The sequence below is a fragment of the Aythya marila genome, assembly GCF_965140915.1.
Source record: "Aythya marila genome assembly, chromosome: 26".
NCBI lineage: Eukaryota > Metazoa > Chordata > Aves > Anseriformes > Anatidae > Aythya > Aythya marila.
The window spans coordinates 5,227,519-5,244,523 of NC_139067.1; the positions used below are offsets into that span (position 1 = coordinate 5,227,519).

General features: G+C 43.4%; 2 protein-coding genes across 10 annotated transcripts in view; both read left to right on the forward strand.

The window, feature by feature from the left end:
- The window catches only part of AAK1 (AP2 associated kinase 1), an 84,456-nt gene extending 79,627 nt beyond the window's left edge, over positions 1-4,829 (forward strand). For 4 of the 9 annotated variants that reach the window (XM_082779697.1, XM_082779700.1, XM_082779699.1 and 1 more), the window contains 2 exons: positions 1,068-1,172; positions 2,677-4,829. In XM_082779697.1, coding sequence (XP_082635823.1) covers positions 1,068-1,172; positions 2,677-2,771 — 200 coding nt within the window. In that variant the 3' untranslated portion in view covers positions 2,772-4,829. Of the gene's footprint in view, positions 1-915; positions 1,014-1,067; positions 1,173-2,676 lie in introns of those variants that run through there. The other 5 variants (XM_082779704.1, XM_082779706.1, XM_082779703.1 and 2 more) reach the window with 4 other exon arrangements.
- Positions 1-16,934, forward strand: part of LOC309887761 (uncharacterized protein FLJ45252-like) — a 37,284-nt gene extending 20,350 nt beyond the window's left edge. The window contains exon 2 of the mRNA XM_082779715.1: positions 10,616-16,934. Within this exon, the coding sequence (XP_082635841.1) occupies positions 10,717-11,766 (1,050 nt within the window). The 5' untranslated portion in view covers positions 10,616-10,716 and the 3' untranslated portion in view covers positions 11,767-16,934. The remainder of the gene's footprint in view (positions 1-10,615) is intronic.
- Positions 16,935-17,005: the final 71 nt, after the last annotated feature.

Here is a 17,005-nt window from a genome sequence, read left to right on the forward strand (position 1 = left end):
TTTTCTTTTTTTTTCCTGAATCTGATCTTCCAGAGGACAAGGTATTTTCACAAGTTGGTTCTTGCATCATCTTACCCAAAGCCTGTTAGTGTACCTGTCAGCTTTAGGTAAAGAGCTTTTATTTTTGATCCAAACATAACAGGAATGTTACTGTTCCTTGGAAAACATCAACTTTTACATGTCCTTGCGATGCTTTCTGACATATTTCATGTAGTAATTGAGAACCAGATTTTGGAAGGTATTTTAGGTGTCTAAAGTAAGTAGTAGTGATGCACAATGAGAGTATGAAAGTCCCTGAAGGTGTGTAATTGCTTGATAAGGCTAATAAATATCTGAGCTACTGTGAAAGTAGTTGAAAGTGCCTCCCACCAAGTGTCTAATTCCTGTTGACATGGTTTAAAATCAATGGAATTATGTGCCAGAACTGCTCTAGTTGCCTTTTAGGATCTCTCTGTGTGTCTAGTTATATGTTGGACACCTTGGAAATCTGTCTTTACGTTGCGTTTTTTTGTTTTATCCCTGTGGGTAAAAATAGCTCTGGGGTTTCATCCACTGTAGATGACTGGAATTTTTTCTGCATTTTTCTCAGCCCTTTTCTTCTCCCTGTACATGAGAGCTGGTAACTGGAGAGACAGATTGCTCTATCAAACTATGCTAATATCTGATGGCCACTGAATGATGACTTAGAGTATCTACAATCCTCATCAGTTTATGCCCCAGGCTTTTACCACATCATTGAGCTCTGCCACTTGTTAAGCCTTCAGATTGACCAAACTTTATTTTGTTTCTTGTCACTTGGCTTGCCTTTTGATTTGAGTTTTGGTTGTTGTTTTTTTTTTTTTCTTGTTTGTTTGTTTTTTTCCCTCTACTTTGGTATTTGATTGCTTCTTTTACATCTTACCTTCTTTACTAAAGGCTTACTGACTTTACTTCATCTTTTAAATGAAACTCCTTCTTCTAAACCCTGTCTCTGAAAACATTAAGATGTTCTAACACTTTTTGGCAATTCTAACCAGCTTTCTCTGCTATCTTTGCTTCTTTACCTCTGTTTCTCCTTCACACTGCAGAAGATACTAACCTGATAGCAGGCTTTGATGCTCCTGAGGGCTCTGAAAAAGTGACAGAAGATGAGTTTGACCCAATTCCAGTGTTGATATCCAAAAATTCACAAGGTAAGCCAGGATTTGGGTGTGGAAAAGGGAAGGAGAAAAACAATGAACATATATTAGTTCTGGGATAGTGGTACTACAGTATATGTGAAGTAATGCAAATCGTAAATTGTAAGATATTATAATTGTAGTGTTTAGTGAGCTCAGGCTTTCTCTGATTTATATTGGCCCTGCAGTGTCTCTAGATTTTCTGTTTATGAGAAGGTTGCATGCCCAAAGAGATAGAATAGATGTGCAAGCATCTTTAGGTCCCATGAAGTAATTTCTACCAGTCTGCCAGGCAGGGTACACTAATAGTTCTATGCTTAATGTACAGTAGCAAATTCTTATTCTCTGAGGTTCTTATTTACTGTTTAAACCAGTGGAAGGAGGTCCTTTGACTTTTAAGTGAACTTGGCATGAGGTACGAGAAAGGGAGGTGATAATAGTCATTTATAACTTTTGCCAAAAGCGAGTATTTTTATTTCTGACTAATGATTTTCAAAGGTGCTTGTGGGAACTGTGTGAGAAGCCTGGTAGGTGGTACCCACCTCCTTTGAAGAGCTTTTGAGTGTTCTTCACCTTTAGGACACAGACTGGAAAGTTTCTCCTTTTACAGTATTCCTGTCACCTGCATCACATTAATGTCATCTTTGCAAACAATTTTTGCCTTATGCAAGGTTGAGTCTAAGGAGCAGTACTGTTTCCCTAAAACAAATGATACTGCTGAATTTTGTAGCTCTTATAGACAGGATTTTTCAGTATGGCCAATCAAATGTGCAGTCAAGTCTCTGTGCAGTCAAGCCATCAAAAGGCTTTGTTTACAACTTTTGGTATGCTAGCATAGGCTTAAAATGCATTACAGAGCTCCCTTTATCTGGTTTTGGTTTTTAGTTTGGTAGAACTTTTTTGACTTCCCTAACTACCATTTTCATTTACAGCATGAGTATACTGTACAGCTGCTCTGCATCTAATGCTAGCTTCCAAAGACTGGTGCTTATCAGAAAAAGTTCTGTGATACTAAACTCTGCTCCTGCATATAGAGGAGATTTCTACCAAAGTTGGGCCAAGATAGGCTACTTTGAATAAAGAACAGAATCTCTCTCTTGAGAAAGCTCAACTCTCCCTACAGTGGATGGAAACTCAAAGATGCTTTTAAAACAGCAACTAATTTTTAACATGTTAAACATTGAACAGTCCGTTCCATTGGTTGTGGGAGTACTTAAAATTGTTTTATAGTCCTTTAGTAATGACTGAATTCTGCAGCTTGGATGTAGAGATTTCTGTTGGCACAGAAGCTGCTGCGATGTTTTTCCATGCAAGTCTAGCAAGCTGGGTTTGGAGGGGAGGGAGAGGGTGGAAGAGTGAGCAAAGGAAAAGTTGCTATCATGATGCAAGTAATGAGAAGAGCTTGAGCGGGTTTTCTGTTTTGCTTTGACTTTTTTTCTTGCTTGCTCTTGAACATCTGAAACTGTCGTGTGTGTGTGTGTCCTGTTCAATACTGAATTCCTATCTCTCACACTTTCAGGTGGGCATTCTAGAAACAACAGTGGAAGCTCTGAGTCCAGTCTTCCCAACATAGCCAGGTCTTTACTGCTGGTGGATCAGCTCATAGACCTGTAGCAGTGACACAGTAGCAGACGCAGTTTCTGTAACGTACCTAATCCTCCGTTTTCATTTCCAGAGGAGTTACCTTCAGTTGTGGTTCTTTTGGTTTTTGTTCTTTTCCTTAATTAAAAGAAAAACAAATCTGCCAACAAGAGACAGTCACCCATATTTCTCCCTGTCTTCCCATGCCCCACAAAAGATTCTGTCTCAGTTCTCCAGGTAGTCCTCTCTAAAGCTGGTGAAAACCTGCTGTGGTTCCTTCTGCACCTGTTTCTGCTAGCCCATGTCTAAAGAGAGCACCGTCATTAGCCACCCTGCTGAGATGTACACATAGCATCATGGAAAGCCTAACTATAAATGATTTAGATAATCATAGCTGATGTACGATCCCTGCATACAACAGACTCCTTTCTCCATATAGTAGTGTGTAAACAACTGTTTCAATCTTTTGAGTTTGTGTTTCTGAGTTTGTTTTTTGCTTTCCTTTTTTTTTTTTTCCTAATTTTCTGATGAATGGGCAGGAGGAAGGGGACGAGTGAAATTGGTAGGGACGTCCCTCTCCTGCAGAATACAGGTTAGGAGAGCTGATGTTTCTAAATTGCCAGTATATGCTTCAGAGGAGGAAAAAGCACTGAATTCTCCTGAAGTAGTCATGCTTAGTACCTCTGGTGATGGTGCATATGAAAAGAGTTTTCTGGACTGCCCCCAGCTAATTGTTCGCTGTTTAACAATCCTGCTTATGAATGAACTGTGCTTCCGTGGGATGGGGGTGGGGGGGAGCTCAAAAAAAAAAAAAAAAAAGCCACCAGATTGTTAATGCTGCAAAAATCACCCTAAGTTAAATATAACAAGATTTTGAACCAAATATGTGTGAGTATGGCTGTGATTAGCTTTTTGTTGACCTTTTTTAGGCTGAAAAGGGCATTGTGGCAACAGCAGATGTATTTTCTGTGACTATTTCTGTGTTTGACTGGCAAAAAAAAATCCCCCCCAACCTACTGTAAATTGTGTACGAAACAAATTGTCCTACAGTTGTTTGTCTACTTCAATCCTGGTTTTAGTCAAGCATCTGGTATCTGTTCTGGGTTCCCTGTTTTCTCTTGTAACTGCATATAGTGCAAACCAGTTAAGTATGGAACCTTTTTCTTTCGGTAGACAAAGATTACTGTGGACTTTATTCCACTCTTCAGTCTTTGTGGATCAAGCATGCACTTGGTTCAGGTGGTTTGAAATAAGTGCTGCTACAATTTGATGGGTTTTACATTTTCTTTTTCCCTTTACATGCTTAGTTTGTCAGCTAGCTGGATACGCTAAACTTGTTTTCATTGGTTTATGATCATGAAGTCCGGAATTTCTATCTTGTATTTGAAAGCTCTTTCTGAACAGAAGGACTCTTCCTCTGTAGTGGAATAATTAATAGCTTACACTGCTAACCTTGTGTATGTGTATGTAGCTGTATTAGTAAAAGTGCAGTTTCCCATGTGCGGAAGTATGAACGACTGAAATATGTATGTACTGACCTCTCGCTAAGACGGAAAGAAATCAAAGTTCATGACTACTCTTTTCCTATCTCCAGTCTCTCCACTATTCCCTCACCCCAATGCTTAGGTTAACAAATTCTGTAAATAGAATTGCCATCAATTGTGTCTGCTCTACATTACTCTTCTTTTAAAACCTACACTTAATAATAAAAGTATTGCTTAAGTGTGTTGTATCATTACATGTGTATACTGCACTTTCCGAGAGAAGCTTTACATGAGAACTATGGAAATGACCTTAGTAAAATTGTGGATAGAACTTTATTATTTTTTTGTTTTATATTCCTAAAGCACAGGCAAGCTGGACTGGAAACATGAAGACGCTATAGATAGAAAGTTATTGTATAGTCAGATACTGAGAATATATGAAAAGAGAATGGATTTTAAAAAGTAACCATCTACTGTATATTAGAAACAAAGATTTCTGTGAATTAAAGTACTTTTAAAGAATGTTTAAGATTTTAAATGGCACTTGTTCAAGGGTTCTGGAAAAATTATAAATGCACTGGGTTGTTAATAATGCTATTAAATAAGCAGATGTGAATGTTCATTTTATTGCTTTTTCAAGTAGCCATTCATGGATCTGGGTGGGAAACACAATACAATGAAAGCATACATTTTTAGAGATGTCTGTTACCTAGATGTACTTCATCAGAGAAGACACTCTGCCTACGTGCTAAGTGAATGAAAAAATGCAAGGAATGTGAAATGAATGGGTGGATATGTGTGATTAATTTGAAGCTCTCCAAAAAATGTGATTGTCCTAGAGGCAGTAGGTTAGTATTTGTGTGCTGCCCAAAAGTTGAGGAGTTTGTGTGAAAGCTGCTACTGTGAAGGAACAAATTGAACTTTCATCCAGTATCCACATGGAAGAAGTTTGGTACCCAGCATTCCTGAAATTGTGTCAGAATGGTTCTCATATAGCTATGGCTGCAACCTCATTTGAAGCCATTAGAGGTGTTTCCTGTCTCCTTTGGAGGGTCAGATGTTGTTAAGTAACATAATATATACATGCAGACAGCAAACTTGCAGCAGAATGATTTTCTTCCCTGCCTGGTGTGTGCTGTTTATATATGCCAGGATGACAGAGGAGCCCTTTTGCCCTAGTAGGCGTGAGCTTGTATTGTTCTGGGTATTGATTATTTTGATGTATCCTGGTACTTCAGATGCAACCACAGTACACAAAGCAACTTCATTTCAACTCAAGGCTGTGCTTTGGGTGCAAGAATAAATTCTGCTTTTGGGGTGATGAGATGTTAAAAGCAATAGCTAGAACTTAGATGTCAGTTCTTGCTGACTCTGAGGGGTCTTGGGTCTCAAACTGCTCCTGCCTTTCAAACTCTTCCCCAGTTATTTAACTGGATTAGGACAAGTGTGTCACCCACAATTCAGAGATCAGCAAATGCATATCATGTCTGATGATCCACTGTCAGGTGCAGCCATCCCATAGCCAGGTGGCTATGGCTTCCTGAATTCTGGCTGTCCAAGTGTTCACTGGGTTCCTTGGAACTTGGTCAAGTACGAGGTTACTGAAGGATTGGCAAGTGCTGCAGGAGCTGTGCGACCTGAAAACTTGGGTGTGCTGGCAAAGGCTGAGAGATGTGTGGAAAAGCTGTGGCATGGGTGGCTTTTTGTGGCATATCTGCATCTAAAAATTGTTTTCAGAGGAAGACTTCTCTTAAGAGCATGATGATGTCTATATTCCTGTTTGGAAGATCTCAAGAGGTCCTGTCCCCAGTGTATTCTTCAGTCTGAAACCTCACAGGGTATTGCCTCATGTGACTTTCCAAAACCACCTTATTTGAAAAGTGGTTTCTTTTTTCTTTTTTTTCTTTAAAATCATGTTATTAAAATGAAAGCTCAAATGCAATTCAGGCCAAAGACAGTTGAGCAAGTTTCAGGGGCAAATGCAAGAAGTGGAGCATATAGGCCTCGGACCACAGAAAATGTCATCAAGCTGCGTGCTGCATGAGTGTTTGAAGTGTGAACATGTATGTGCACCTGTCTGTATAAAATAAGTTATCTTCTTTGTTGGCCAATACAGTTTGCAGTTCAAGAACTTGTATAGGTACCAGTCAGAGCTGGTAGGACCTGGCACAGATGTGGGGGAAGAGTGAATGTACCATGGGGGAGTGCTCCAATGCATGAGGCTTATCAGTCCACTCAGCTACCAGTAGTCGGGTGAGAATTTCCCCTGTGACTTCTTTGAGGTGTGGGCACTGCACATTAACTACGGCAGGTAATATGGACTTGGGAGGTCGGGGCAGGCGGGGAGGGAGCAGTGGGGTGATTTTAGCAGTGTAGTAGACTTCTGTACCCAAGGGAAGTTCTGCTCTGGAGAGAGCTGTGCCTATGCACAGGAATGCAGACTCCATGCACGGCACCAAACCTCCTCGTTGCTCCTTGGGTGGGCTGCTTTGCTGGGTGGGTGTAAGGACATCAGTGATCTGCAAGGCTTGTGCCCTCCACAGGGGGGAGTTTAACCTCTAGAAACTCGCCTGCATCTTAAAGATGACTTGAATATGTAACGCTTGGCTTGTACAAATGAGGGTGAAAACCCAAAAGATGATGTTAGTCTCCAGTCGGTTGGTCTAGTTCATGACCTGATGGAATAGTGTGTGCAGTTTGTGCCTTCAACACCTACTCTATCTCATTTTGCACAGTGCAAACGACTGTGCAAGTGTGCCAAAACTAGATCATTAAATTCCTCATCTTCTGGAAATGAAGCACCCTGAAGATGGTCCCACTGTGATGTGCAGTGACGTGGGGAAAAACCATTTTGCTGCCTGAATTGACATGGGAAGGGTGATGCCGACCTTCAGTGTCCTGCTTTGATGTCTGCTAACTTGAAAGCCCTGTGTGGGGTGGCCCTGTGGTGACTGCTCTGCCTCTTTGCAGGCCCTTTAAAAGGGAGAGTAATTCCCATCAGTTATTTCAGTACCTTGCCATGTCTGTGTACTGTTTTCTGTGAAAGACAGGAACCATGTGTATCAGTGCTGTATCTCAAGGGTAAACAGTGTCTTCAAATTGTTAACTGCGTGTAAAATTACAACCCATTCTTTGTGGTGTTTTGCAAGCAGTGGTAATCTGGAAGCCGGAGCTGCTCTGTGTTCCCCACCTCAGAAGGCAGGGTGTGTTCCTGGTGTACTGAGCCAGAGGTACTTTTATGATTTGAATTCTCCCATAGTAACAAAAACTTCCTTAGAAAGGGAGCCTGAGTATAATTGAGTATTTATTTATTTATTCATTCATTCAGATAATTGCTTTGTATCTGACCCTGGAATAAAAGCAATTACATACAAATGTTCAGGGGTAGAAACAAATGTCATTGGTAAGCATAAGCATCTGTAAAGACTTCATGGAGTAAGGTATGTGCTATAAAACTGAAGCCTTAATTGATGAAATAAGGGCTGCTTCCCAGTGAAATACCTTGCAGATCCCAGGAGTCCTGGGGAGGAGGGGACAAAAGATGTGGCTGCTGTCCGGCTTGATGCAGGAGGCAGTCAGCAATCGCTGCCTCTGCAGGAGCAGCATCCCTTTAGCACGAGGGGTTGTGGGTGCTGTGTGGGTTGGTTCCAGCAGCCGTCTGCCTGTATCTTTCCAGGCCTCTTGCATAGCATGCCTCTGGTGCGAACAGGAGCCCAGCTGGCTCAGAGAAGGGCCAGAGCTTCAAAAAGAAAAGCACTTTATGAAATTTACGAATTTGCCCTTTACAGTTGCACTGTTAACACCTCATGGGGCAGCCATTTCTCTCCTTTGCTGTAACACCAAACAAAACTGCCCAACCTTTTAATGTGGAGCAGCCCCTCAAGTGCTTCATTCTCGATCATCTGTGATTGCAGACCTGCACACCCATCCATTGGTGCTGGCCAACATAAATTCTGTCATCCTAAAGGCTGCGAACCTCCAGGAGTTCAGCTGTGCAGGTTGTAGCTATGGCTGCTTATGGGAATCCCCCAACTTTTTCTTGTTTAAATGTCGGGTTAGCACTAACAAAGGGGTTTATGTTTTGTTTTGTTTTGTCTGATTGGACATTTTTGTGCCTGAGCATAGCTCAGGCCTTTTAACATACAAGATTGTTGACTGCAAGAGGTCTAAGCCATGGTCTGGTCAGTCACACACCCAGCTGCAGTGAAATGCTCCATGATGTTATCTTCTCTCTAGTGATGCTGCCATAGCTCCTCCTGAGACTATAACTTTGCCTTTTGCTTCTCTTGGTGAAGCAAAATGAAGGAAAGCAAGAACGGGGATATGGGGGGAAGCTGCCTGAGATGAGTTACCCCGAGGTGGTGTCTGGAAACCAGTCTGCCTTCTTTGGTGTCAGAAAAATACAATGTCAGGGTGTAGATGGTGCTCCTCTCCATCAGTAAGTTGCCAAGGTTCTCTGGTAACCTACTAGATTTTAACATTGCTGTACCAATTTTCATTGGTTTTAAATTAGCATGTACCCTAGTCTCTTTGCTGTGTTGTCTAGCAACTTCAAGTGAAACCAGCTCCTAATTGAAGGCCAGAACGAGTTACTACTTAAACATCACTTCATTTTTTCCCTTGAGTAATTTGTAACTCCTGTACTGGCATTAGCAAAGGAGAAAATTGCTTCAAAAAAAAAAAAAAAACCTCTCTCCACCAACTAGGGCTTATATCCTGTCAGCCTGTCTCTTAACTCTGTCCCAAATGTCATCACTTGCATGAACATAGACACAACTCAGGCGTGTAAGTCTTTAAAAAGAAAATTCTTGTTTGTGCTCTTCTTGTGAAAACTGGGTTGGTTTTCATTGGCATAATACTCGCTATGGTAAATACGTTTTTGCTTTTCCTGTTTTCCTCTATGCTCTGTCTCAATGAGGACTGGGTAATTCAGAGGTGTTTGCACAGTGTGGCAACTGGTCTTGGTTTGCTTCCACCTGTATTCTTGAAATCTCACAATAATACCTGGTAAAATACATAACCAGCCTCCTGGAAGAAAACACAACCACGCACATATCATTCCTGTAATCTAACAGATTAGTATCTAAGGTGAAATCATTGCTGACAACATGGGTTTCAGGAAAGATAGATAGTATTTTTGTAGAGCAACATAAAATGTTCACATATCTACACTGTCTTTATTTAGCAGTGTAATGTATCGCAGTGAATAGTTTCCCAATAAATAACAATTTTGATGCCTAATGAATGAGTACTGTGTCTTTAATTAAGAAATGGCTGAGAACGGGTTAACTTGCATACATCTACAGACTGTCAAGAAGCGCCTTGCAGCCTATGATGGCTGTGTAAGTTCAAACCATTAATCTGGGCAGAGTTTGGACATGGTAAAGCTATTTTGTCACCACGGGGGTGGTTGGGTAGTACCTTGCTTTTCCATCGGTCAGTGGACACCAAACCACCTTCCCCCCCACCCCGCCCCACCTGTTCTTCCTGCGATTCCTACTGCTTAGTTCTCATATGCCTTTTTCCTGTCCTTTTGCTAACATGAGTCCAATGACATACTCCTAACCTGCCAATAGTTCTCTGAAGGTAAGATATCTTCTGTTCTGTCTGTTGTGAGTCATAAGGCAAAACCAACCCAATCTTGGGCTCCTGTAACTGGAGAAGAGCAGTTCTGCAAGCCTCTCCCTGCATTGCCCTGTTAAACCAATGCAGAACCAAGCCAGATTGCTATAGTTATGTTAGACATTTCATTTGAAATCATGGTATGGATTGTTTAAAATCACTTGTCTTGCAGTAGTTTAAAATAACGCTGCTATAGTTACCAGAATTCATTAAAAGCTACAGGCTGACATTTAGCAGATTGCAAGGCATCCCTGCGTATTTTACATGCCTGAGTGTGATTCCATGTATCTGTGGGATGGCTCACAGAAAGAGAGGCTATGCCAAGCCATACATCTGTTTATAGGGCACTCCTAAGGCGATAAGCAGCAGTGCTGAATAAAATGACGAGAACAGTTTACTGAAGCTTCACCCAGGCAGCAGGGCTACAAAGTGCAAACCTCTCTGATGGTCATGGTTGTGGGTGGCACAGAAACCTCTGTGAGTGGTGCTGAGTGTGCCCATTTGTCTGTCAAACATCATCCATCTCCTGAAGACTTGTACTTGTGGTGTCCCTGAGTCGTGAGACAGTGCTGAGTTGTGTCAGCTTGTGTGCGGTAAATACCCTCCCTGGCATTTTTACTTTCTTTTATTTACCCTCCTTCTCATTTTCCATGTGTGGTGGTGGTTTAAATCTGAACTTCATGACATTTCTTGTGTAATAAGAACTTACACTCATTCTTATGACTAAAGAGATATAGCTTGTTGAGTAACACTCTTCTTTTGCATTTTTAGGTCTGCAGAGGGATCCAGCCCTATTTCCAGTTGTAGCTCTTGATCTCTGTAAAGGACCTTCTGGCAGTGATGGACTTGCTTTGTACAAAGGTCAGTCTGAGATGCTAGAGGTGAAAACCCAGCACAACTCAGAGGCAGACTACTTAGCAAGAGATGGTCCTTCAAGCAACAGCTCCTTCTACAGCAGTGAAGGAGAGGGGACAGACCATGAAGGAGATATTTTGGATTGTAGTGGATCCAGGCCTTTACTGATGGATTCAGAAGAGGAGGAGGAAACCTGCAAGCTGGGCCCAGGGTTCCTGCAAGCTGGACACAGGGAAAGACGGGAGGCTTCCAAAGATGCCCACTCTCAATCTTCCCAGGCCAGAGCAGGGGAGATGCCATTCCCTGCCTTCCAGTCGCACTCTGGGGAAGTTTTTAATGAACCAGATGTTTTTGCCACAGCTCCTTTCCGAAGCTCGAGAAAAGTGCCTGATGAGGTGGATGTCTTTACCAAAGCTCCTTTCATTTCCAAGAGCAATTTGGCTCACAGGCATCCAGAAGAAGCAGATGTGTTTCTGAGAGCCCCTTTCACAAAAAAGAAAAGCATGGAAGAGTTGACTTCTCATAGCATGCCTAAGGAACCATTCACACCTCCTGTTTTCCTAAGTCAAGCAGGCGATGTCCAACACAGAGCCAGCCCTATGTTCCAAGGCCTGGATACAGCATTTCATGGGTCCACGGCCTCGGCAAGACCTCAGTATCCCTCTGCATGCTTTACTCAGCCGACCAATCTTCCTCCTTCTGTAAGAGCGGTGGAGGCCCAGGAGAACATCCCTTCTAAAGGTGTGCAACCCGACCACAGCGGCATGCCCAGTGAGAGGAACCAAGGACAAGTGCTCCCACAGGAAGCCATCCTGGGCTCCATGGTTAACAAGCCTTTCCGTCCACAATCCTTGTCAAAATACTCCCGTCACTACAGTCCAGAAGATGGGCAAGGTCTTGAAGTCAAACCCATAGCTGCTTACAAAGTGGTTTCTCAGACCAACAGACAGGCAATAGCAGGATCTGTATCTGTTGCCCCCCTGTCTTCCAGGACTACGGAACTGCCTGACGGGGATCCTTTTGCTTCAGCACCCTTTCCTTCCAAAGCAGGAAAGCAAAAGCCTTAATCTGCTGTGAGCTGGGAGGTGTGCTTCCTGTAGAACACCTCTCATGGGACCTTGAACCTCTTAGTTGAATTGAATGACATAGCAATATATATATATATTATTATTATTTGGTCAGAACTCTATTTGCAGTGATACATAGTTGAACCATTTTAAGTTATGTTAGCTAATCTGAATGCCTGGCTCTCAGGATCTCCATATCCTTTTCGATTGCTTCTTACCTTCCTCCTCTCACTGCCTTCCATGCCACCCCCAGGTATTTTTAGATGCTTTTCCAAAACTGTAATATTCCATACTTTCTGGCTGGGGAAAGACGTTATAAGATGAATTAGAAGGCTTATTAATTACAGAGCAAGTCAAGCAGGACTGGCTCATGCTCTGGCAAATAAGTGATTTCGCATGTTGAAGGGTTATTGGGACTCCGTTCCCAGCAGTGGGGGCTTCTGGAGGACAGCAAGGTGACACATTCTGCTGCTGGTAGCACTGGCAAGCTTGGCAGCTGAGGCTCCAGGGTCATTCGCTCATGTACAGTGCGTGTTTGTAGGTTTTTATGCACAACAGGCAATGTCTAGCACCAGGTCTATGCAGTGCAGAGGTAAGCAGAACAGTGGCAGCGTGTGTGCAGCACCCCTTGTGGCAGCACTGCCATGTGCAGAGCACAGTGTGTCAGTGCCCAGAGCAGTCGGGAGGAGGACTCAGTGCCTTCCACTGCTTGTCTTTCAAATGCTCGAGAATTGAAACTTCAGCGTAGCAATCTGTCAGGCTGCTACCATTGCTGTTACTAGGAAAATCAAAATATCAAGCAAAACTTTGACATGCATGTATCTTGTCTGGTTTATGCCAAAGTGTAGGACCCAGAAATTTGCTTTTGTTGTTGTGAAGGAGAGAGCTATGCATTAACACAGTATTAAAAATAAGCCTGATGGAAAAGTTTATTATGGAAATAACCTGACAGATGTCCTGATCTGTATACCTCATTTGGTGTAATTCTGCATTGGGTGCAATCCGGTTAGACTGATATATGCTAGCAGAGAACTTGACTCTAGATTCATCAGTTCTGCTTTTTGTTTTCTTATCAATCAAGATGAACCCAAACAAAATCTACTCACTCTTCTCTGGTAACATTTGCTCTACTTCAGAAATCTTGTGCTTCCTACCATATTCCCAAAGAGAAAGACATCTTCTCCCTGTTTGTTCTGCCATTGATGTAGTGAATCCCAATATGGTGTTTGGTGGGAAGATAGTCCAAAAGGTTTACTCCAGCTGTTTGTCACCTGCTGGCCACTAGGCAGAAATAAAGTAGACTTTGCTTCCCTCTTTTCACAATAATACAAGGCAGAGATAAGAGCGAAACCTCCTGCCTTGGTCTTTGCAAAGTGCCTGTTGCATTGCTTGTCTTGGCCCTGCTATTTCTGGCCAGCAGCAGCTATGTATTTGTAAGTGTTGTCTGGTTTCAAAACATGCAGGTGTGGGGGCTCTTTAGGCTCGCAGTCACTCATGCCTCTGTAGTGCAGTGGTCTTACATCCTCACAGGTGCTGATGCTGCAGAATGTCTCCCAAGAACAATCTCCAGTTGTTTTGTTTGCAAGGGCTTCCTCATTGACTCCAGGAGTTTCTGCCAAGCCTCTCAAAAGCCTTGCAGTGACCATTTCCCAAGTGAATTTGATCCTTATCCTGTAAGCTGGAGCCTTGCACAAAGGATAAATGACAGATGGCCTTTGGGGCTCTCTCACAAGTGCCTTTGAGCTTTTGTGGGGGAGTTGTTGGAGCTGGCTGCTGAGGTAGTTTGCCGTGGCCAGGACCTGCTGCGAGTGGAGCAGGTTTCTGTCATGCCCTCTTCCCGATGTGCTTGTACTCAGAGAGAAGATTCAGGACTACTGTCCCACTAGGGAAGGGAAGGGATGATGTAACTCCTTGTAATGTGCTGGAGTCACACCAGCGAAAGCTGCTGCAGCCAAATTCAGTCTAGTTTTTTTTTTGGGAGGGGGAAGACACTGCCTCCATCCATAGTGTTGGCTGATGTCCAGATAATAAACATTAAAGTAACTCAGCGAGCTTGTTACAGATGCACGTGAAGACTGCTCAAACAAAGCAGAGCACATGAACAGGAACACAGTTCAGGTCTCTGGTGAATTTTCAGCCCTGCAGTAAGGAGAGGGTGGATGGAAAAGTCTGGAGCACCAGGAGATGACAAAGCATGTGCAGATAGGAGTTACCGACTGCTCTGCATTCCGCATCCCCTCCCTAGTCTCAGTTCCCTTCCAAAACCTACAGTTGTAAGCAATAAACCAAATGTTACTGCAGGGAGCATTCAGCATTGGGTTTGCCTGGAAGACAGAGAGAAAAAGTGGGACTGAGGTGTTGAAAGCCCTGGGGAGGGGAGGGACAGCTCTTGGAGGCATGGAGGCTGTGTGCAGCTGGATCTCCTGCCTTGTTCTGCTGCATAGCACCGGTGTGCTGCTGCAGGTGTGTTCTTCCTGTGCTCCTCACCGCCTCTGGGAGATAAAGTGCTGCAAAGAAATTTCTGGGTTTCCCTTAAGACCTTTAGTGAAGCCGAAGTTGTACTTTATTGCATTTTGTTGTCATTGAGTTTTCTGTTCAAATACATACCCGAGAGTGATTGACCATGCAGGTTGTTGCTGGATTGGATCAGTGAGAGATGCCAAGGAGGACCGTGATATCAAACTGTGAAATGCAGGGGATACCAAGAAGGCTAAGCATGAGGGTGTAGATTTGTTTCAGCACACGGCTGTGCCGTGGCCATGCACATGGCCAGCAGGCTGAATTTGGCCTTAAGGTGTTAAATTCACTCGGGAAGCCAACAGAAGGAAGGTCAGGGCTTGGCAGTGTAGGGATGGATCTGTGCACTCAGGATATGCTTTGCTGGAGTAAGCAGGTACCACATATAAATAAGATGTGGGCTCAAGGTATTACCTCTGTTAACTGGATTCATGTTCTCCTTCCTTTCTTTCTCTTTTTTTTTTTTTTTTTTACTTGAAAAGTTGCTTTTGGATAATTCTGTGAAACTTCTTACGATACCACATCCAGGTGTCGCTTAACAAAAGAAAAAAAAAAATTTGTGTGCTCACATCAGTGAGGCGGAGGTGAGCCCTGTATCGTTCAGACCTCTCTGTCCTGCACTGCTGGCCATGGGAGGATGGGGAGTGTGCAGAGGTGCAGCTGGGTGCAAGGGCTCACCGGCAGCATGGGCTCAGGTTGGGTCAGGCTGAATTTCCAGTTAGCATTTTGGCAGCTTCTGTTCCTCAAGCACTTTACACAGAGCAAGCTAACCATGCCCCAGAAACTCATGATCCTGCCGGCATGCATCTAGTGCTTAAATGGTTTAAAAATATGTTGGGGCGATGGGGGGAGAGCTTGTTTGAATCTATGTGTGTGACCTGTGAAGGAATAGGACTTCTGGTTGCAGTCAGAAAATTGAATTTCAATACCAGTTAGTCTGATACCATTCTAGTTTCCAGCCTGTATTCCTCCTAATCCTGCATGGCCAGTACTGCAGCTTCAGCGTGATGTATTGTAAGTGGAAATTTCACTTCCGTATTTTGTGAAGCTGCAGTTTCTAATGATCATGGAGTAATAGTGCTTGTAGCTTTCTTTGTCACCTAGCTGGTGATGTTAATGCAGTAAGACTGGTATGGCCTCAATGCAACATTTTAAAGTCAATTTTCTGAACAGAACCACTGGTTTCACCTTTTTTAAAGCTGTAGTAAATTCTGCCAGCTGCCCTGGGTCTCCTGGGAGACCTCATGGCCAGAAGGATGCAGTTACCGCTTCAGTCCTGTGACAATCTTCGACGTGGTTCATATCCATTGCCAACTTAACTTGAATGCACTTAGAAACATAGCGCTTCAAAGCAAGTAAGCAGAGTTTCTGCATGAAAAAAAGGGGGGGGGGGGGGGAGAAAAGAAAAGGCAACAGGCTTTGCTCTCTGTGCCTCTTTGCTGCAACATTTGCACAAGTGCACATACCGGGACCAGCCACCCCAGGGTTCGCCTGCTGCAGTATTTTTGGGCCTTCTCCCCATCTCTCATCTCGGCACTAGTCATGTGTGGTGTTCAGTTTACAATCTTAGTCTCTTGAAGCCAGCGCACACTCAATCTGTACTGCACGGTATGCATGCAGCACATCAGTGATGTTAAGCTCGTGACAGCAAACCCGCATGAGCAATCATGATGCGCGCTGCCTGGAGCGCATCTTCAGAGTGACTTAATCAGGCAAGACAGAGCGCGATCTGTTTAATTGCTGAACTCTCAATCACTCCAAAGTGGTAATCGGTTACTTTAACTCAGCTTCCACCAAAGACTCTTGTGTTGGGGAGTTGATTTTTATTTTTTTTTCTCACGGTGTTAATTTAAGGCCTTTCAGTACACCAAAAGACTCCAAAGCATTTTTAGAGCAGGTATCGTGACAGTGAAATCTTGTTCCAGTCCTGAAATGCATTCCTGAAACCCGATCAGCTATGTTTGAGTTTCTAAAAATAAGCCCCAGCCTGTAGTTTCCATTGTGCATAGGGTGAAGGTTGTCACACATGGCTAGAAAAGCCCCCCTGAGAAGTGGGAAGGATGGTTGTGATCTGGCAATGTGCTGGTCCCCAGTCCTGACCATACTCTCTCCTGCAGCAAGGGAGAGTGAGCTGCTTGCAAGCACAGGGAGGGCAGGGGGCTTTCTGTGTCCGTGTGGTCGGTGCTGGGAGCTTGATGCAGGAAAGTGTCAGGGGTTGCAACTGGTTGAGCATCTCCGCACACCACATCCAGCAGTGCAAGCAACTCCTATTGTCAGTGGATGAGCGTTGTCTCCACGTGGAGCAGGAAGCTGAAGCTGCAGGTGTTTGTGGCCTCTGCTGACTGTGACGAGCAATCTCTGTGACTTACGTTGCAAGAGTAGTATTCCGCTTGAACCACGTTGTTATTAAAGTGATTCGTAGCGGTCTTGGAAATACCTCTGACTTGCAGATTGGTGGAGTCGAGTGTTGCACTCCAGGTGTGATCGTCTGTGTTTCCGGTAATCATTATGAAGAAATATTCAAGTTGTAAACTTTATGTACATTCTATTAAAACTGTACCTGATTACAATACCTTGTCTCTCCTGTGCCTTCTTCTCCTCCCTCCATGCAAAATATTTTTGCTAGATACAAAGACTCATTTTTAATGAGTTCTTCCTGCTAAGGTATTGAACTCTGTCCTGGCTCTACTATTTTATCCAGCAGTTGCAAAGTCAAACTGAT